Genomic DNA, 23203 nt, shown 5'->3' with positions numbered 1-23203 from the left:
AATCACTGTTGCAGAGCACCAGATCCAGGGGCTGGAGCGAGACGTGAAAGAGCGCAGGAGCAGGATCCACTGATAAGGGAATTCGAGGAGCGGAGGCGTGACCCAGCTGTTCCCGCCTCACAACCCCCTTCGGTACAAGCGCCCCACCCGCAGAGCCAGGAGTTTCAACCGTGGGAGAGTCAAGCAGAACAAGAAGAAGACGACCCAAGGGAAGGACCTTCACAACACGATGTGGGAGATACAGGACCTGCCTATAGAACTAGAGCCCGTGCACGGCGAGAACACTGAAAGAGAAGGGAGAGAAAGGAACGATGAGCAAGAAATAAATGAAGAGGAGGGAAACGGTGATCGAATCAACAGAACGGACTGGGGCTTATTGGTACTTGTAATAGTAGCACTGCTGTGTATAGGACTATGGATATACACACTTATACGAGTCTTCGGTGATGATGAACACATGAATGATGAAACTAGGGGAATACATTATATTGAGCAATCACCAACAACGCTGCCCAGAATACGCAGAGACACTGCACAGTCAATGAGCCTCATGAGTAGATTAGACCAGGAGTTGTGGACAAACAACTTGTTTTACCAATGGCTAAGTTACACAGCACACGAAGCAGGAAACACCTCGTGCATAGTGTGCCATGACAGGACATCGCGAGCTCCCAGAGTTTTTCCAACGAGAGGACCAGAAGGTTGTAACAGCACCAAGCACAACCTACGCCACCTATGCCCATTCGTTTGTCTTATGCATTCTATCTCATGTGCCTACGGCCCAACCAGGTTAAAGAAGTTGAATAGTACCTGTGAGTATGAGGAGATCGGGACTGAGGGACCTCCGCCCATCAGAGTGAGTGAGCGTCAGGGACAAAGATACCCATTCTGTGTATGTTCAAACGGATCACAGGTGTTTGTCGGCAACATTTCTAAAGACTGTGACGTGACGGCAGATACAAAAGGATTAAAGATTACCGTGTGGAGACAGTGGAAAAAGGACTATATTGATCTGAACCAGCCTGACCTATCTAATGGGACTAGGCCACTGGCTGATGTATTCTGGTATTGTGGATATAACGTTGCTAGGCAGACCCTGCCACCCGGGTGGGGAGGATGCTGCACAACAGTGGTGCTGACAGGAAAACTAACTGTGCTGCAAGAAAAGGAGATTAATACCTCAGGTCGACGAATTAAGCGCGACTTGGGACGATTCGACAGGAGCAGTGGGGTTTACGTGGATTGGAGAGGGATTCCGGTGGGAGTCCCTGATGAACATACTGCCATTGGTCGACCAGGAGCAGGAGCACTGACCTTTTTCTTGCCATGGGCACAGATTGGTAAAAACGTGAGATGGATTAACTATATTTGGTACAATCAACAAAGGTTTATGAACTACACAATACAAGCATTAGATTTGATTCAAGAACAACTACATGCAACATCTACCATGGCCTTACAGAACAGGCTTATCCTGGACACCATGAGGGCCCCGGAAGAAGGAGTGTGTACTATGTTTGGAGACCAATGTTGTACTTACATTCCAATGCACACTGGTCCGGAGGGTAACCTGAGTAAAATACTGCGGCAGATGAAAGACCTTAGAGACGAGCACGTAGAGAACACATATAAACCAACAAATGATTGGCTGGCATGGTTGTTCTCCTCAAATTGGAGAGCCGTCATACTTAGGATAGGAACAGTCGTAGGTGTGGTTTTGGTGATACTTGCAGTTCTGTTGTGTTGTGGAATTCCACTACTGCGTTCCATGATTACACAGATGACGCACACATTGTTTGGCCAATATGTTCAAATGACACATGAGATTGAGTCTCCGTTTAAACCCAGCAATGGCAGTGATGAATTGGACTTAATAAAGATGATTGCATAATGGAGGGAGATTGGAGGCATATATGGAGGTATTTATGGGGTAGGTTGTTGAAAAACGATTTGGGGGAGTGGGAGCCAAATTTAGGATTGCTAGAGTACCCTTTTATAGATAGGCGTACATCAGTAAGGGAGATTTACGCAGACAGGATGTATATTACAGAGATACAAACATTTGCATATACTCCGAGACAGACAGCACAGTTACCCATCGTGGTAGAACATGCACATTATAATGTAGAACGGTTACTTAATCTTGCGTACAGAAGGAAGAGAAGGTTTGGAATATGGATAGGTGTACCACTTAAGAAGAGGGTAGAGGTCATCACAGTCAAGTTAGGAGAAGATGTACTGTGGACCAATGTTCCTAGACAAATGATGGAGCTGCTGAGATCCTTGCCGTTCCAATCATCGGGAGGGGGCTAAGTGATGTGCTAGTAACCTCTCCTTAGCCCTCCTACGGCCCCTCTACGTGGCGCAAAGTCACATGGGCAGAAGAACAACAGGGGACATCATAAAAGGATGTGGGATATGTTATGTCGGTGTGTCGTATTATATTGTGTTTTAAATCACTAATGTTTATGCATGCAACACTATTATCATTTATGTGTGTTTTGAAATACTACTGAATGAAAAAAGCGTAATCACTGGAGAAGTCTTATAATGACTACTGAATGATTGAATGTTACTCATTTATGCATCTTAATGACAACTGCTGATTTGTGGTTATAGGGAACATAATAATAATGATTCAGGCTTATTGGTCGTGTGGGAAGAGTGGTAGACATTACTGAATGTGCTATAAACATAGAGTTAGTTGATACTTAATGTTTGCACACTTGAAGCTCTCTGCAGGTACAGTGGCTGGGTAGGTAAGAAGATGAGATCTCGAGAGTGACTGAGGACAGAGTGACTGAGGTTCCAATCTGGCTCCTGGTATAGATCCCAATAATGCCCTACTGAAGAATCAAGAGAAGACAGACCAGCAACACAAAAAGCCACACCAGAGTCAGAGGTGTTGGGCGAAGGGAAAGCTGCTACCTGGAAAAAAACAGGGGGCAGCCGGTGACCAGAGAAGAAGGCCGGTTAGCCAAAGACGGGTAAGATCTCACTGGGTGGGACAACCTAAGGCAGGCACGGTCGTGCTGCTGGTCACCGGGTATGAAATGGAAACAACGTGGATTGTGTGTAACCAGGGGAATACCTGATGAGTAGGGTTGGGATCCAGGTAGGTACGAAATTGATTGGCAAATGTGAAGAGAGCGAGTGAGGTGGGCGATAGCAAGACTGAGAAGAACCACATGCAGTGGTACCTGCACGGAGCTTAGAGTACTTATTACTTTCCTTGACGAGTATATAATTGTTTACTAGCACCATGATAGTAGTGAAACACTGAAAACGAATCATACGAGTATGTATAATCCTTGTGCTGACTTATGTACGTATATAAGGCATGTATCCACATATCTGAACAAGTTGAGTGTGTTGTGACTTGAGTCACAAAAGGGGGGAATGTGGGAGATAATTTTGTAAATGAGAATATATGTATAAGGTATGTGTGAAATAATCAGGGGGACAGCAGGAGTGAGTTCTCAGGTAAAGTTTATTCGTTAGGTCGTTTGAGCTTAAGAACAATATAAGGTTTAACACGGCATGTTGGCCTGTCACGGGCCTTGCACACAGGCTGCAAGGGCTTTGAAGAACAAATAGTTGTATCAATGATGTCAGTCTGGCAGGCTTTCTCTGCGGTACCAGGCTTTCCAAACTTGGACCAATCAATGGCAGAGACGCACCCTAGATTGTTATGGTCAATCCTCGCTCCATTGGTACCTTGAGCGGTAGTGATCTCATCATGAAGTAAACGCAGCGCGTGTTGGATGGCAATGGTGGTACCAGGCGAAATATCTAGAGAACATACGTGGAAGACAGCGGATAAATCAGAAAATCCGTGAGGTGTAAAAGTTAATAAAAGAAAGGGGTGTTGGTCCCTGAAGAACTGAGAACTTACCCATGCTGTCTCCTGAAGAAGAATGAGGTATTGGCGAGAGTGAGGCCAAAGACAATCCCACTGGTGGGGGCGGAAACGCCCAATTTTTAATATAATGATTCAGGAAAGTTTAATTATAATGGTATTCGAAAAGTTGTAAATCCAAAGATAATGGTGTAAAAAAGAATCTAAAAGGTCAAAAAAGAAAGATGGGTGGGATTGTCTAGGCAAAGAACTAGTGACGTGTTGCATTGGGAAGATAAGGGAAATGTATATAAAGGCTGTAGTTGGAGTTCCCCGGTAAGAGGTTGTTGGGACGTTCATGCGTGAGCATCTCAATTCTTGTATCAACACTGATTACAAAATAAAATCTCTTATCTGTATTCATCTAGTCTGCTTGATTGGCTTATTTAGTTTTGAGGCCTTACTAACTATGAGTCTCACTTAGACTGAGCTGTCGGGTCAGTGTGGAGCTGGAGTCAGATTTTAGTAGTGAGTACAGTAGATTTTTATTCCACACGATCCAAGAAGGTGCAGTTCCCAAACCAGGCAGTGATGCAGCTGCTCAGGATGCTCTCGATGGTCCCCCTGTAGAAGGTGGTCAGGATGGGAGGTGGAAGATGAGCCTTCCTCAGCCTTCGCAGAAAGTAGAGACGCTGCTGGGCCTTTCTGGTGATGGAGCTGGTGTTGAGTGACCAGGTGAGGTCCTCCGCCAGGTGAACACCAAGGAACACCAGTGGTGCTCTTAACGATCTCCACAATGGACCCATCGATGTTTAGTGGAGAATGGTCACTTCGTGCTCTCCTGAAGTCAACAACCATCTCTTTTGTTTTCTCCATGTTCAGGGCAGGTTGTTGGCCCTGCACCAGGCTGTTAGCTGTTTCACCTCCTCTTTATATGTTGACTCATTGTTCTTGCTGATGAGATCCACCACAGTCACGTGTGTGTGTGTGTGATCAGGAAGACTCGGATTTGGCTTGTTCAGTACTCAAATGTTATACACATCTATGCAATACAGTGGAATGATGCAATAAGTTTACCACCCTACCCTGTTAGTCAAACCTTTATTTTATTTTATTTTATTTATTTTTATTTTTACTATTATACTGAGCCCCCCTTATATGAAAATCCTAGAATCGTCCCTGGTTCTATTTAAGTGAGATATCAGAGTTCAGCGTTCCTACTGAAAACCATAATAATATTAAATATATATAAAACCATCTTTATTTGGGTCAATCAGGCATCTCATGTTACCTAGACAAACGGATTATAAACGCATACTTCTTTTTTTAAAGTGTTTATTAGAGAGGTCACTTACCTTCAGTCAGCAGTCATTGTTTTTTGAAATTATAATCTTCATTTTGAATAAAGATTGAAGTTTTTATTTTGCACTTTAACCACTCACACTCACTCCTACGGAAAATTTAGAATTACAGTAATCCCTCATTTATCACAGCTTCGTTCTAAACCCACCCGCGATAAAACGGAAATCCGCTATACACGGAAATCCGCTATACATGGACGCCACCCTCAAATGCTTTGTATTTTATTGCACACTCTTTAAACACACACAGAAAACATTTGCAAGCATATAGCGAGGTGAATTTTGGGCAAATTCGTAGAAGTATCACATTTATAGTGAGTACTGTATGTATGTTCCTTGCCAAAAGCCTTAGAAGGTGCAGAGCGTTTGGGCGACATAATAGGACTTACAGAAAAACTGTTAAAAAAAACAAGAAGAAGCGTACACAGAACAAAACGAAAGTGACACGTGAAGACCTGAGCTGCTGGAGAATTCTGCTTCCCTTTCCCCAACTGCACACATCACAATCACAACCGTGATTAAATGAATGGGGCATTCCGATTGGCCAGACTCGTTCTTCCAGCCGAACTGTATTTAGATTTTTAGCATCCCCGCACCGCGCTTTCCTAAACAACGCTACGTGTTAAGATTTTACTTCATTTTCAATTAATGTTTATATTTTTAAATTAATATTATTTTTTTTTATAAATTACCTTATTTCAACATAAAAACAATTCACTATAAGGTTTGCGGATACCGCGATATACCGGGAAAATCCGCAAAAAAATTATTTATGTTCCAAATAAAAATCCGCGATATATGAACCGGGATATAGCGGTGGATTACTGTACCAATCAACCTAATGTACATGTTTTTGGACTGTAGGAGGAAGCCGGAGTCGCAAATCTTCAAGGCACAGTTAATGAGACGCACGTAAATTTTTTGTGCACGGCTTTTAGACACTTAGCGGTAATAGCACTGAAAGCGGGGAGCGCGCCTCGGTGAGCTCATAAACAACCAAAGTACCGTAACTTTTATACAAACTGATCATTTTAAATAAATAAATAACAAATCGAACACAATTTACAGAATTTATGAATATACAGGCTAAACTTTTTTAAATAATATTGTACATAAAAAATGGCGAAAAACAATGAGGTTTAAAGAGCGAGGCTATGAAATATTAAGACGTACTAGGGAAAAAAATCAGACAACCTGCACAAATAGGTAGACTTCGACGTCACATTCTGTTCAAGTCTAGAGACTGCAGGACTGTTTATGTTTATGTCCATTAGACAGATAGATGTTAGCGTATGAAATATTGGCGTTTGTCTTCAGCATGCAAAAGATGGCTGTGAGCCGGAAGGTTGATGTACTGTAACAAAAAAAAACAACTATGAATTCATGTATTTTTCTTGATGTAAAATGTGAACAAATAAACAGTGTATTGATTATTTTTAGATGAATGTAAAATGAGACAATTTCGTCTTTCATACATTTAACTGAAAGCTGCATTATAGCACTGTACTCCTGTTTTATGGCTGTACGTGTCTACACTATAAATATACTATACTATACTATACCATTAAACTACATCTAATGCCAACCGTAGTGCTACTGCGCCTGCCATTTTTATCAGAATTTGCAGGCTGTTGAACAGTCGACGTGAATCACATTGGTTGGACTGAAGTTAGAGTTCAAACGAAATAGCAGAATTTTATCGTGGTTGTTTCACATTATGCATCAATACAAATGTTTTATATAATACATTTTTTATTGCAGTATATCGACATTCCAGCTCACAAGCTTCTTTTGCATGCTAAACTAAGCCAGACAAACAATAATATTTAATACACTGCTGACATCTAGTGGACATAAATAGTACTGCAGTCTCTGCCCATGTGTTTGGAATCCTGCCTAATCCTCACCCTGCTGCTAAACAATAATCTAAAACACTTTCTGATGAAATCTGGACTTTAAAGTGAACAGAATGTGACGAGGAACGAGAACTATTGATTCCTGACGTTTAAGTGAATTTTATAAATGATTAAAATGTCCTGTAGTTATTATCTGTACGTCTGGTTGTCATTTTGAAGCAGCTATCTTCCAATGCGCGTTCCCGTGACAGAGGTGTTTCTCACGGCAGATGTGTTTTTTAGGCACAACTCGTCCCTCCTTAAAATGACATCAGAAACTGTTTCTACAGATATAAGTGTAATAATTTATTCAGTATTTCTTATTAATTATCTTTTTTAGTACTTAAGTATTTATCTAACATAAAGTAGGTGTTAATCAATAACCAATCAACCAGTGATAGTAATAATATTTATTAATAATAATAATAATAATAATAATAATAATAATAATAATAAACAACTCTACTTCTAGCATTATACTGTAACAGGGGAGTGCAGCAGGTAGCATTGACACCTCACAGCCCCAGGGTTCTGGGTTCTTGACTCATCTTTTAAATATAACAACAAATAATTTTTTCAGGATATTGTAGCTCATGGCCAACTGATGTGAGTGGGTTTGGTCTACCAAATTATATCGTCCGTTTTATAATGAATTAAAATTGCATACAGGACTTGCTTTGTTGCAGAACTTGTGATCTTGTGTCAATACTTGTTTTCTGTGTCAATTCCACTTCATTAAACTATTAAACATGATTTTTTAAAATAAAAATCTATATATATTTATTGAGTTAATACCAATGTCTGTAACTGTGAACTGCTGCACTAGAACTGTAAAAAAAAAAAGAAAAAAAGAAAGAAATCTGGAATTTTTATTTTACCACACTGCAGTTCCTAGAATTTAGGAATGCCTGCTCATAATCAGCCAGAAGTGCAATGTATAAAATCACAGATATAGGTCAAGAGCTTCAGTTAATTTTCACATCAAACATCAGAATAAAGAAAAATTCTGATCTTTGTGACTTTAACCATGGCATGGTTTTTGCTGCAAAATGAGCTGGTTGGAGTTTCCTGGGATTTTCACACACTACAGTCTCAAGAGTTTACACAGAATGGTGTGAAAAACAAAAAACATTTTTTTTTCAACACAAGCTGATCGAGATGCACTTCCTACCAATGTCCAACACGTCTCTCAGCTCGTCTTTCAGCAAGGAAACCGTCATCTATGACTAGTGCTCGTTACAGATCGCAGCCAAAAGTCCAGAGATGGGAAAAGAAAACTGCTGCCTTAAAGAGGTGGTGGAGGGAACATACATCTCCGAGACAGAAGGGCTAACAGACCAAGAATTCAGATGCAAACTCGTGGAATAGGGAGAGGAACCTTGACCCATCGACAAAGACATGTGGCATCTGTACATTCAGAAATTATGAACACTGCAGAAGAAACATGTTCCTCTGAAGTCAGTGCAGGATGAACCAGCTGCAACCACCGGTACAAGACAGTCACATTTACACAAAAACAACATCCAGTAAAACTCTTTACTGTGGTTTTTATTTAATCATTTTCTCAGAATGTTATTGGGGTTTGTGTTTATTTGGTGGAGTTACAGGTTACAGTCCGGAGCTGAAAAAGTGTTGTGTTCCTTCCACCTGCCCGACTGTAAAGCTGAATGCGCTGTGTGAACCGTTTGATCAGCTGGACCAGAATAAATGCTGGCGTGAAGGCGTCATAAAGTCCTGATACTCCTGTTATAAAACTGTTACAACCCCAGGTAAAGTGCACATGATTCTGGGGAAGTTTGTGTGATCCCAGTCTCAGAAAGAAGTGTGTTTGTTTGATATACAAAGTAAACTCCTTCACCATAAATAATCCTACGGTTTTGTGGTTCTGTGTCCATAGTGACGAAGATTCTGCCGTACTGCAGTCAGGTGATGACTCCTCATGGAAAAGGCAAATGCTCTCAACCCTACAGCCACCTGTACAAAGCTTTGGAGTATTTCAAAAGAGACAAATCATCCAAGGTATGATACTCAAGAGAAAAACAGGGAAGTTCACTGCTAACATTTGGAAAAGACAGTTAGTTATCTAGTATGGATTTAGAATCCTGTAGAAACTGGGACCTGGATGAAAAAATCTGGCAACAACAACAAAAACATCAAGTAACTGAAACTGTAGGATAATCAGCTGTATTATAACATATTTTGCAAAATATGTATTTTGCAGAAGCTCCGCTCAAAGGTGCAGCACATCCTGCAGGTGTGGAACTGGCACACCTGGTCCTCAATGTGTGTGTGTGTGTGTGGTAGGATGTACAAATGAAATATTTCAGTAGTTGATTATTCATGTGAATGAATGGAACAATATTCAGTATTTTTTTTAATCAGTAATGTAAAATAATAATAAACTGGAAAGAATCTTAACATGTAAAAAGGCTGCAAAGTCCTGCTCTAATTGTCTGTATCCTGTAGTGTGTCACTGAGGAAGTGTGTATTTATAATGATAACAATTCATTCATCTTCAGTAAATGTTTAGTCCTGGTATTAGTCACACCAAGCAGGCACAGAAATACGTCTCAGCAAATTAACCAAAATGTTCCTCATTCCTCATTCCATGTAAAAAAAATAAATAAAGAACAAGCCCAGGAAATGCTTGTATGAATTAGGTGCATCTAACAACAAAGAATGTCTTCATTGGAGTCTGCATCAGATTAAATCACTTTCCACCCTAAAAATAAAAGAAAATAAGGTTTATGTGTAAAGCTGACAGGTTGAGCATTAACATTAAATACCAGTGTAATTTTGTTGAATTTATTAAAAGTTTAGTTAAACAGAAATAATATCCAATGATTCAGAACTGAACTGAATCTGAACCAGTTTAGAATCAATCACCCTTTATGGGAATGGGACCAGGTTACTTAGACTGTTCTTCTAAAATATATTATATATGTTAAACAATGTGAATAGATCTAAATATTTCTGTTTTACACATATATTTAAAATATTGATAACTCACCTCAATCTCTTGAGTTTGTAACGTTTGTCATCTTTAAGACTGAAGAGCAGCTTCTTTCCTGAGTCTGTAAGATCATTTTCAGACAGATCCAGTTCTCTCAGGTGTGAGGGGTTTGATCTCAGAGCTGAAGCCAGAGCAGCACAGCCTTCATCTGAGATTTCACATCTATACAACCTGCAGAGAGACAATGACACACTCTTCACTCTCTCAGTTCAGGACACACAGAAAAGTAACTGTTTTAAAAAATAATAATAAAAAACCTGTGCCTGAAAAACAGCAGGTTTGTTTGACTGATGGACAACACTAAATTGTGTAACAAATGCTGAGTGTGTGTGTGTGTGTGATGATCTAAGCACCAGTGTGGAATTAGTCAGTGTTCCAGTGAAATGAAATGATTTTTCTCTGCTTCAGTCTCACTATTAGAGAATGTGTCTTACTGAGGAGCAGGTCATGTGACTCTCAGAGAGATGATCTTACCTCAGTGTCTCCAGGTTACAGTGAGGATTCTCCAGTACAGCAGAGAGACTCTTCACTCCTGAGTCTCTGAGTTTATTCCAAGACAGATCCAGTTCTCTCAGGTGTGAGGGGTTTGATCTCAGAGCTGAAGTCAGAGCATCACAGCCTTCATCTGAGATTTTACAATAACGCAACCTGCAGAGAGACAATGACACACTCTTCACTCTCTCAGTTCAGGACACACAAAAAGGAAACTAAAAAAAATAAAAATCAAATAAAAATACAAAAAATTTTTTTAAAATGTGCTTGCAAAACAGCAGGTTTCTTTGACTGATGGACAACACTAAATAGTGTAACAAATGGTGTGTGTGATGATGATGATCTAATTATTAGGCACCAGTGTGGAATTAATCAGTGAAATGAAATGCTTTTCCTCCTCAGGATATTTGATGCTGAACCTAAAACCTCTGCTTCAGTCTCACTATTAGAGAATGTGTCTTACTGAGGATCAGATCATGTGACTCTCAGAGAGATGATCTTACCTCAGTGTCTCCAGTTTACAGTGAGGATTCTCCAGTACAGCAGAGAGACTCTTCACTCCTGAGTCTCTGAGTTTATTCTCAGACAGATCCAGTTCTCTCAGGTGTGAGGGGTTTGATCTCAGAGCTGAAGTCAGAGCATCACAGCCTTCATCTGAGATTTCACAATCACACAACCTGCAGAGAGACAATGACACATACTTCACTCTCAGAGGTCAGGACACATAAAAATGAAACTGTTAAAAAAGTTAAAAATAAAAATACAAAAATACACAAAAGAAACAGAAAAAAACTGTGCTTGTTTAATATCCTTGATCTTAGCAAAGGGAAGGTGGACAGCGGAGTAACATTTATTTTTGAACAATGATGTGTCGCCCGGTAAGCCTGTGAGGTGGGATTTAGGCTTGGAACCCACTGTGGTTAAGTCACAATCACATGGGTAGGGATGTTTGTTTTGTAAGTAAAACAAATAGTAACATAACTTTTTGGATAAAGTTACAATCGTCTAGGGGGACGTCTATTTCATGGGATGAAAGACAAAGGCAATCCAAAAGGTAAAGGTTGGGAGTATCCTGAGAGACACAGAGAAATTTTGAGACTTTGAGAAAACTAAGATCGGTAATCATGGGGAGCGGACAAAGTAAATGCGATTCTGATAAAGATTTTGATAGATTGTGTAAACACCCAAATATGCAATATATGATAACTAACTATGGCTGTGACTCATTTAAACAGCTCAAACAGCTTTGGATAGAATGTGGGTTTCCAGAGAAGGGTAGTTTTAGTGAAAGACAACTAAAAATACTGAGAGATAAACTGAAAGACTATGAAAAAGTAGGGAGGAAGAAAGTAGATCATCATTTCATATGTGGATGACAGAGCCCCAAGTGAGAGCCAGAAAGAGCACATCGAAAAAGAACACTGACCCTGCTAATTCTGTCTCTTCTCTGCAGTGTCTTAAATCTGTTACAGACCCAGAAGACCTGAATGGCTTTCCACCCAGACCTGCCACTCCAGCACAACCTCAGCTGCCCCAACATCAAGTACAACATGGACAGGCCACTCCACCACCACAGCGACGTGACCATGCTGTGCCAGGACAATTATGACCCGACCAATGACCACCACCTTCATACTCAATACGAAGGGTCCGCATGCCGAACTTCAAGAAAAACTAGTTTTCAGTGTAAATACAGCGTTTCTGTAGAGAGTTCAGACCCACTTCACATGAACTGAGGCACGTGCTGATAAGCTCGGGCTGGATATCTCCAGGATCCAATATCAATGGCCGGACAACGGTGCGTGTCAGACTGATGTGAACTTGGATGCAGAGACAGTGATTGAATATGTGACTTGATTCACAGAGGTTCATGACGCTCACAGTGACTTAATTGTCCAGATAACATCAATGTCGGAGAAGTGACGGCCTCCAAGGTGCGTTTGCAAAACAGTTTCCTGAATGGACTTAAAGAGGACATTGCAAGGTCAGTGAAACAAACATGCATTACATGGGACACAGGAAAACTCCGGACCATTGAACAACATGCCGTGCACACTGAAAATTTGTTGGAGTCGGAGGCGCAGAAGACCATTAAAAATAAAAATGATCAAATGCACAGCGTGCAACTAACCATGCTTAAAATGGTGGGAGCACAAGCAAGCTCCAGAGGACAAGGCAGAAGTCGAGGTCATGAGCAAGGCCTAGGAAGAGGTTGTGGAATGGGAAGAGATGATCAAGGATGTTACATCTGTAGAAAAACAGGTTATTGGACAAACGAGTGTCCTGACAGAAAATCAGAGACAACGAATCAACACAACGAAGGAGACTGAGGTACAAAGGGGTCTGGTTTAAAGGAGCCTCCAGGGACGGGTGAGTCTAATCTTTCCATGCTATGAAATGCCTAAGCCTAATTTTCTAATTCAGCTAATAAACACATGCATGTTTGACACAACAACCACTGTAGGTACATATGCAAAGTATGATACACCTAATTACAATAAATTGCCTGTTGTGACACTTTTGGTTGTTAATATGCCTGTTGAATTTCTAGTCGACTCCTCTTTGATAATGAAGTCTAATGACTTCTCTTTGATTTGAAATCTTTGATAAGAACTGACCTTGAAATTGACCATGCGGGTGATTCACAGCTCGTTAAGTATGATCCCAGAAGCCTGTTCTATGTGTATGAATGGAAACTCTCCCCCTGTGCATGTGATAAAGTGAGAGAGGAGCTTGTGGCTAGAGCTAAACAACGTGTCACACACACACACAATTTCAACCCCGGAAGACTTGCACTGCACTGCACACATACACACGGGGCCTGATGTTGATTATAAGAAAGAGTGGTGTAGGAAGTTAAAAAAACCTGATGTGATTTTGAAGAGATTGTTTTGGGACGAACATAGATGTGTAGCTGAAGTTGACTTATCTCGAGTTTTGGCTCAAGCTGGCCACCCACATCCTTTCTAAATGAATCATAGCTCTCCACACGTGTCTTTGGCTAAGTCAACCTCTGATCAGTCAATATTTGGGATTTTAGACTCTAAAACATGCTCAGAGTCACAATTGGAAACCTACTTCAGATTTATCTGTTTGGTACAGCCCCAAAATGAATGCATATTACATGTCACTAAATTGGTTGACACAGACAGGGAGATGTGTGGACATCATTCCAGATGATGGAATTGATCCAAACCTGTGGTATTCGCCTCGAGTAGGTGTAGATTAGAAACTGAGAATTTTCACATACCAAAGATTGAACTTTTAAGGTCCCAAAAGAGTTGTGGCCGATGGGTAAACATGATGTAGGGCTGATTAAGAATTGTGTGCACATCACAACCAAAAGATTTCAGACTGACAATAGTTCAGTATCATTTGAAACCAGAGGCTATAGCAGGCATCACCCCAGTCTTCAATTCTCTATTGAAGGCTGGAGTGATGTTTCCATGTCCATACAGTCCTGTGCACACTCCCATCTTTCCAGTAAAAAAAATGTGTGGCCCAGAGGAGTGGTTCTTTGTTCAGGATTTGAAGGCTATGAATGACACTGTTGTTCCAAATCCTTACACAATTCTTTATCAGATTCCAACCGACAGCAGGTATTTCTCAGTGGTTGATTTGGCTAATGCATTTTTCAATGTTCCTGTTCACCCAGATAGCCAGTTTTGGTTTGCTTTCTCCTTTAATGGCAAAAATGTACACATTTACTCGACTGTGTCAAGATTACTGTGAGTCACCCACGATTTATAATGAAGTGCAGTGCACTAGTCTAGAAGGTTTAACACTTACACCCTGGGGTCTGTTCTTTTACAGTATGTTGACTATTGCCTATTGGCTGCTCCTACAAAAGAGCAATGTGAGAAAGATACCATCGCACTACTTTGTCACCTTGCTAAAGAAGGTCAGAAAGCCAGTCTGTCCAAATTACTATTTGTTCAAAACGAGGTTACATTGTCAGAACACCTGATCTCTGCAGAGGGTAAAAGACTCGAGTCAAGCAGAGTTGAAGCAATTCAAAAGATTCCAAAACCAATCACTAAAAAACAATTGATGTCATTCCTAGGAATGTTTCAAATTGCAGAATGTTCATTCCTGACTATGCTGTCTTAGAGGCACCATTGAGTGTAATTGTAAATGGGCAAGGCCTACAAGCACATAGTCATGCCACTTGGACAAAAGAAGCAAAGTTAGCATTCACTCAGCTGAAGCAAATGTTACAATCAACTCCAACATTGGGTATTCCAGATCCTAATAGGCCATTCACAACTGTAGATGAAAAGAATGGGTGTATGACATCTGTTCTGCTTCAGGAACACAGGGGCAGGATGCGCCCTGTGGCTTATTACTCAGCTAGATCTGTAGCATCTGGACTTCTGATGTGTCTCAGAGCAGTAGCAGCAGCAGAAAAGGCAGTTAACGCCTCACAAGATATCCTAGGCTCCAGCGAGTTAACGTTGTTGGTACCACACGCAATGTTGCAACTGATTTTGGAACAGAAAACTGCTCACATGACTGCGCATGGCACTCTAAAGAACAAATTGGCAAAATGTTAGGCTGACACAGGATTGTCATGGGTAAAATCCCTCCCCATTGTGTTAATGCATATGCAGGCATGAGTGAGAGGAAGAGCTAATCTAAGCCCTTTTGAAATTCTCTTTTCGAGGTCAATAAACACCGGAGTGGGACTTCCAGGAAAACCAAGGCTAACTACTGGCGAATGTGAGGATGAATGTTGAACTATTGCATAAACTTGTCTTCTGTGTTATCTGATGTTCACAAACAGGTAAAAGATGCACTGCCAAAACCCAACCAATAAGCACTGCATGACCTGAAACCTTGAGAGTGGGTCGTGGTAAAGGACTTCTGTAGAAAGAGCTGGAGAACTAAGTGCTGGCAAGGTCAGTTCCAGATTCTACTGACCACATCCAATGCATTTGTTAATAACTCTCGAAATAATCTAATCACAATTAATCCTGAAAAAGACCAAATAGGTAAAGAAAAACAATTTCTTAAGTTTGGGCTTCTGAACATTAGATCCCTTGCACTCGCATTTATAGATTTACTAAATTCCTTTGGGGTTAAACAAAACATTAACCCATCGTTTTAATCATACACTAGACTTAGTTATATCACATGGGACTGATGTTACTGATATAACCGTTCTACCTCAAAGCGATGACATCACCTCTTAATGTACACTCTACCTGTAGAACATATTAGACACGTCTCTCCACGTTATAAACTTGGTAGAACTATAACCTCAACCACTAAAGACAGATTTACAAACAATCTGCCAGATCTGTCTCAACTTCTTACTAGACCCTGAAATGCAGATGATCTAGATGAAGTAACCAACAGCATAGGCACTATTTTTACCAGCACACTAGACACTGTTGCCCCCATCCGACTAAAAAAGGTCAGAGATGAAACACCTGCACCATGGTACAATAGTCATACTCACGCCCTCAAGACAGCAACCCGTAACCTCGAGCGAAAGTGGAGAAAAAACAAATTAGAAGTTTTTAGAATTGCGTATAAAGACAGTCTGGCCAACTATAGACAGGCTCTAAAAGCTGCTAGGGCTGAGCATCAGAGCAATCTGATTTAAATAAACCAGAACAATCCCAGATTCTTATTTAGTACAGTAGCTAAACTAACAAAGCATCATATTTCTGGAGAGAGTATTTCAGCACAGTTTAGTAGTGAGGACTTCTTCACTAAAAAAATTGATAGTATCAGGAACAAAATATTGGATGTTCAACCACTGACAGCATCCGGTGATCCAGACCAGCCTATATCTCCACACTTAAAGCTACAATGCTTTACTAGCATAGGGCAGGAAGAGCTAGTTAAACTTATCGCCACGGCTAAACCAACAACATGTTTGTTGGACCCAATTCCAACTAGATTGCTGAAAGAAGTGATACATGCAGCTGGAGAGCCTCTTCTCAATATTATTAACTCTTCGTTACTTCTAGGTCATGTCCCAAAATCTCTTAAGTTAGCAGTTATTAAGCCTCTTCTTAAGAAACCGAAACTAGACCCTGATGAAATATCAAATTACAGACCGATTTCAAACCTTTCGTTTATATCTAAAATATTAGAAAAGGTGTCAGCTCAATTATGTTCCTTCCTACAGGAAAACAATATCCTTGAAGAATTTCAGTCAGGTTTTAGGCCCCATCATACTACAGAAACTGCACTAGTTAAAATCACTAATGACTTGCTTTTAGCTTCAGCCCAAGGCTGTATCTTGATTTTAGTCCTGCTTGATCTTAGTGCTGCATTCGACACTATAGATCATAATATCCTCATAGATTGCTTACAAAATCACATAGGCATGCAGGGACAGGCATTAAAATGGTTTAGATCCTACCTGTCTGATTGATACCACTTTGTAGATTTAAATGGAGAACTGTCCAGTATAGTGCCAGTGAAATACGGGGTCCCGCAAGGGTCAGTTTTAGGACCTCTGCTTTTCTCAGCATACATGCTTCCATTGGGTGACATCATTAGAAGGCATGGGATTAGTTTCCATTGTTATGCCGATGATACCCAGTTATATATTTCATCAAAACCAGATGAAATATCTAATTTGTCTAGACTAACTGAGTGTGTTAAAGATATTAGAGATTGGATGACCGATAATTTCCTATTATTAAATTCTGACAAAACAGAGATATTACTTATTGGCCCAAAAACTAGTACAGAGAAGCTCTCGCAATTCAGCTTGCACCTAGAAGGATGCACTGTTACTACTAGCTCAACAGTGAAAGACCTGGGTGTAATATTAGACAGCAACTTATCCTTTGAAAATCATATTTCCAATATCACAAAAACAGCCTTCTTCCATCTTAGAAATATTGCCAAGCTTAGGAACATTTTATCTGTATCTGATGCAGAAAAACTAGTTCATGCATTCCTGACCTCCAGACTGGACTATTGTAATGCATTACTAGGTGGTTGTCCTGCATTTTCAATAAACAAGCTACAGTTAGTCCAGAATGCAGCCGCCAGAGTTCTTAACAGATCAAGAAAATTTGATCATATAACCCCAATATTATCATCCCTGCACTGGCTACCTGTTAAGTTTAGAATTGACTATAAACTAGCTCTACTCACATACAAGGCTCTAATTGGTTTAGCTCCCACCTATCTCTCCAGTCTCCTAACACGTTACAATCCACCACGCTCTTTAAGATCACAAAATTCCGGACTTCTAGTAGTTCCCAGAATATCAAAGTCCACAAAAGGGGGTAGAGCGTTTTTGTATTTAGCTCCAAAACTTTGGAATAGTCTTCCTGACAGTGTTTGGGGTTCAGACACAGTCTCCCAGTTTAAATGTAGACTAAAGACTTATCTCTTTAGCCTGGCATACGTCTAACACATCCCATAACCTTGTGCTCCAGTACATCTGATTAAATGCACATTCAGCTAGTGCTGCTAATATTATGAACAGCAGCTACACTAATGCTGTTCCATTGTTTCCCTTCTTCTACCCATCCCGAGGCATACAGAGACTGTGCCGGCTCCAGTGGCATCCGGAGATGGACCAGCTCCAGCCGGGTTCTGCTTGTGAGGATTGGGATATTCAAGCAGCACCATGGTCAACAACCTCCTTATTGATTTACATAACACTATACACATGCTGTATCGGCGTCACACAATTGTCACCCAAATGATGATGGGTTCCCTCTTGAGTCTGGTTCCTCTCAAGGTTTCTTCCTCATACCATCTAAGGGAGTTTTTCCTTGCCACAGTTGCCTCAGTCACCTCAGGCTTGCTCACTTGGGATAACATCTAGGACTGTCCGTCTGTTTGTCTGTTCATATGTTTGTTGTTTTCTTATGTTGTTTCTCATGTAAAGCTGCTTTGAGACAATGCTCTTTGTTAAAAATTACAAATAAAATTGAATTGAATTGAATTAAAGAGCACTGAAAGAGCTAACAGGATTCACACCAGCAACTGCAAATGAGTGCCTGTACCGAGACAGGACTCAGGAGACACCAGTCAAGGACAGAAGCCGGAGCATGAGCCTGTGGCGGACGATACACAGCATACTCCACAACGAAGCAGCACTACATTTCAAACTTCCAGTTGAAGAGATTCAGCGTTGCCAGGGTCCCCTGACGGCGGTAAAGGAGAATAACATCCATGGTAGAGATACAATTGTTGTAGTATGAAGATTAGCAGTTCAGAGGCACACAGAAACAAGTGAAAAAGACTTAAAACAAACTTACTCCCTGATTGCTGAACTATCAGTCATCACTTCGACTCCCGAAGAGAACCATCTATGGGGCACTAGATTAGTTGACCTTCTGATAACACATGCACTTTTTTACCAAACTGATATCATAAAAAAGGACTGCCGAACAAGTTGGGTGGGGCCACTTTTCTCTCCCCCAGAGTCAAGCTAAGTCCCTATGAGTAATCTGGTGTGGTGGAGCCTCGGTGAGGTGGGACGAGTGCGTAAACGGGCGTGCCTGCACTCTGAGCACCAATATAAGGAAGAAGGGTGAAGCCTCACCAGACAAAGTAGGGTGAAGATTAATAGTTAAGGTTTCAAAATCTCCTTTCACTGGCAGAGTCACAGCAAGTTGCATTTTTATTGTCCACATCTCAGAAATTTACACAGTACCAGACATCGTACTGAGGAAGTTTGCCAAAAAAGGACTAACCAGTAAGTAAGTGCTTTGGAACTACCACTCTTTCGACCAATAAAACACAGGTTTTACACAACTTGCTAGCTCAATCAGATTCCTTCTGATAGCTGAACCAGACCTTGTAGTTACAAGAGTGACTCTTCAGTGGCCCACAATACACCGAAGCTTTCATCTCCCATTATCATCACAAAGACTTCTGAAAACATTGATGTCTGCATCCATGGACAAACCACACGGGAAGATTATATCAGCTCAACTGATGAGCTCTCTAAAAGTGGTACTGGCACTGATTATTTCCAAGAGGAGGAGGCGAGTGTCAAAGAACACTTCAGTGAAGCCACAAACAGTGTTCTGCCACCTTTGGCCATGTGGCCATCACCCACAGTGCAAAGACAACCTCTCCTTTCAAATTACCTCAAAGACAATCCTGCTCTGGTTAAATTATAGTTCCAGCTCAAAGAGGTTGAAAATGGATAAATTACTTGTTCCACTGTTTATGACAAACAAAGGGAATTTCTGTGCATGGGTGCACTCTGTATAGACACTCATGTGAGCCAAGAGATTGGGCAACAATTTGGTGCAGCACTCCTAACTCCCTGAAGGGTCGCAGACCAGGAGGTTGCAGTTGGAGTAAACAAGGCAGCACTGTCACGTTCTTCTTGACTAACATGACTAGATTAGGCAAAGGGAAGTACTGGTGCATAACAGAACAGATCAGTACTGACTCCTATGAGATGACCGTCGATGTGACTGTTTTAGAAAAACCCAACCAGGCGGATGAGATTGCGAATGCCGTCATCCCACACCCAGTGACAGTCAGATCCTGAAACCATGATAGAACTATTGAAGAGTATACAAGACTCTAACATGATGACACTGGAAAAAACAGCTTCCATTTTGCTTCCCCTAATGCTTCAAAAAGAAAAAGCTAATGTTTAAGTCTTTGAGGTTGAGAAGGAACTCCTGTTCCATAAATGTACATTTGTTGCGCTTTAGCCGAAGTCCAGCTTCCTGCAGCTGTGCCAACACTTGGTTCAGCATTGCCAGGTGATCTTAGTCATTCCGGCCCGTCAGCAAGATATCATCCAAATAGATGGCCACATTTGGGATGCCAGTCACCAGGCTCTCCATCATCCATTGGAATATAGCTGGACTGGAAGATACCCCAAATTGAAGATGATTCACCTGGAACAGACTCTTGTGTGTGTTAATAGTGACATATGGCTTGGATACTTCATCAAGTGTCACTTGTTGATAAGCATGACTCAGGTCCAGTTTACTGAACTTTTCACCACCTGACAACTTTTCAAACAAGCCCTCCAATTTCAGTATTGGATACTGCTTGAGCTTTGACACCTGATTGAATGTGAATGTGTAGTCTCCACAGATACACAGTGAATTATCAGGCTTTAATACAGGCACAATCAGTAGTTCAATAGTATTTCAATCACTGGCTCAATAATCCCCTGGTTTGTGAGTCTCTCTAACTCAAGCTCTACTTTCTTCCTCATAGCATAAGGCACCAGCCTGGGTTTAAAGAACTTTGGAACTACACCTTCTTTTATGTACATTTTCGCTGGTGGGCCTCTCCAATTTCCCAGTGCCTCCTTGAAAACATCAGCTATATGTGGTTGAAATGACAATAAAGCTTCTTAAATCTTGAATCTTCATTCTGCCTTAGCACATACTTAAATGTCAGCTATTGCTGCTCCATCTTATGTACAAAAACAGTTCATTCCCAGCTCTTTTATCCATGTCCTGTCTAAGAGGTTTGGTTCTGGGCCTGCTACAACTATGACTGGTAGCTGTTTGACTTGGTTTTTGTACTTTACAGTAACTTCTGCTGCTCCTAGTGTTTGTATCCTTTCACCTGTATATGTTTTTAAAGTCTTTGAGCAATCCTGCAGCTGTTTTGTACCCTGTGCTGTCTATAATTTGGCGTATTCATTTTTTGTCAAAATTGTCTCACTGCAGCCCATATCCACTTCAAATTCAACCATGTTCTCATTTATGTGAAGCTGTGTCTTCTTCTTCTTCCTTCGGCTTTTCCCTTCAGGGGTCACCACAGCAAAACATCTCTCTCCACCTATCCCTATCTTCTGCATTCTCAACACTTACACTGACTAGCTTCATATCCTCATTTATTACATCCATATGTGAAGCTGTGTCTACTTTTGTTATTTTTGCTCCTGTTAAGTTGTGTATTGGAAACGCTTCTTCATCACTAGTAACAATCTCCGGTGATTCGTTTATGTGATGCACAGCCTGCTTTTTGCCGTTTCTGAAACTTTTTACAGACAGCTTGTGCTATCTGTAAAATACTACACAAATACTGTACAAATATTAGTGTAGAGCTGTAATATTGTACACAAGGATTGTAATTAGGTGATAATGGTACAGCTGTTTGTACATTATTGGAAAAAAAAATAAAAATGGTGAAATTGTAATGTGCATGAAAAGGCCTATAATTACTAAAGCACTATTCCGCATGAAATTGCACATGAAAATGAAAATGTCCCAACACTTAAAGGGAGGAATTGTACAGTTTTATTGCCACAGGGCTGAAAGATTTCCTAAAGCGCTCAGTGCTACACTTGGCAGTGATCAGTCTCTGGCTGAATGTGCTCTTCTGATTAACCAGCACACTGTGTAGTGGATGAGAAGGGTTGTCCAGGATTGAGTGGAGTTTTGACAGCATTCTTTTCTCAACAACAACATGAACTGGGTCCAGCTCCATGCCAAGTACAGAGCCAGCCCTCCTGATTAGTTTGTCCAGTTTATTTCTCTCTGCCACCTTCATGTTACATCCCCAACAGACCACTGCATAGAAAATGACACTAGACACCACAGACTTGTAGAACATCCGCAGTATGGTGTTGCAGACGTTGAAGGACCTGAGCCTCCTCAGGAAATACAGCCTACTCTGTCCTTTCTTGTAGAGCACTGTTGAGTTTAGTGTCCAGTCCAGTTTGTTGTCAGTGTGGACTCCCAGGTATATGTAATCCTCAACAATCTCAACTTTCTCTCCAAGGACAGACAAAGGAGAGGCTGGGGTTCTGGATTTTCTAAAGCCCACTACCAGTTCCTTTGTTTTCCCAACATTGAGCTGTAGATGGTTGAGTTCACACCAGGTGACAAATTTGTCCACTGCTGTCTGATACTCTAAGGTGTTACCTCCTTGGATACATCCGACAATCACAGAGTCATCAGAGAATTTCTGAAGATGGCAGGATTCTGAGTTGTGTCTGAAATCCGATGTATACAGGGTGAAGAGGAAGGGAGAAAGGACTGTTCCCTGAGGAGCACCAGTGCTGCAGATCATGGTGTCAGACACACAGTTCTGAATTCGGACATACTGGGGACGTCCGGTGAGGTAGTCCACAATCCATGAAACTAGATGAGTGTACACATTCATGTTCTTCAACTTCTCTCCAAGTATGGTGGGCCTGATGGTGTCAAAAGCACTTGAGAAGTCGAAAAACATAAACCTCACAGAGCTCCCCAGTTTCTTTAGGTGGGTGTAGGTGCAGTGAAGCAGATGTATAATGGCATCATCCACTCCGAGTTGAGGCTGGTACGCAAACTGTAGGGGATCAAGGAAGGGTTTGACGAGGGGTTGCATGGAACTGAGGATCAGTCTCTCAAAAGCTTTCATCAAATGAGAGGTCAGCGCTACAGGCCTGTAATCATTATGGGCACAGGGCCGTGCAACCTTAGGTACCGGTACTAGGCATGATGTTTTCCATAGAACTGGAACCCTCCCCAGATGCAGGCTTAAGTTGAAGAGGTTCTGGAGTATTCCACAAAGTTGCAAGGCCATACTTATATCCAAAAAGGTGAACTATGAACACATATCCGAGATAAAAGATAAAGAAGGAAGATTTATAATGATAACAGGGAAAGTAGAGGGAAACTTAACTAGTTTTTTGAGCGTCTATGCT

General features: G+C 41.1%; 1 protein-coding gene across 9 annotated transcripts in view; it reads right to left on the bottom strand.

The window, feature by feature from the left end:
- LOC131344713 (NACHT, LRR and PYD domains-containing protein 12-like) overlaps positions 1-23203 on the bottom strand; it is a 103078-nt gene that overhangs the window by 43026 nt on the left and 36849 nt on the right. For 7 of the 9 annotated variants that reach the window (XM_058377148.1, XM_058377155.1, XM_058377150.1 and 4 more), the window contains 2 exons: positions 11103-11276; positions 10582-10755 (listed from right to left, as the gene is read on the bottom strand). In XM_058377148.1, the coding sequence (XP_058233131.1) occupies positions 10582-10755; positions 11103-11276 (348 nt within the window). Of the gene's footprint in view, positions 1-9262; positions 9817-10104; positions 10279-10581; positions 10756-11102; positions 11277-23203 lie in introns of those variants that run through there. The other 2 variants (XM_058377154.1, XM_058377151.1) reach the window with 2 other exon arrangements.

This window comes from Hemibagrus wyckioides, linkage group LG24 (genome assembly GCF_019097595.1).
Source record: "Hemibagrus wyckioides isolate EC202008001 linkage group LG24, SWU_Hwy_1.0, whole genome shotgun sequence".
Classification (NCBI taxonomy): Eukaryota; Metazoa; Chordata; class Actinopteri; order Siluriformes; family Bagridae; genus Hemibagrus; species Hemibagrus wyckioides.
Note: the sequence above shows the minus strand (reverse complement) of the source record. Positions and strands in the feature narration are given on the sequence as shown.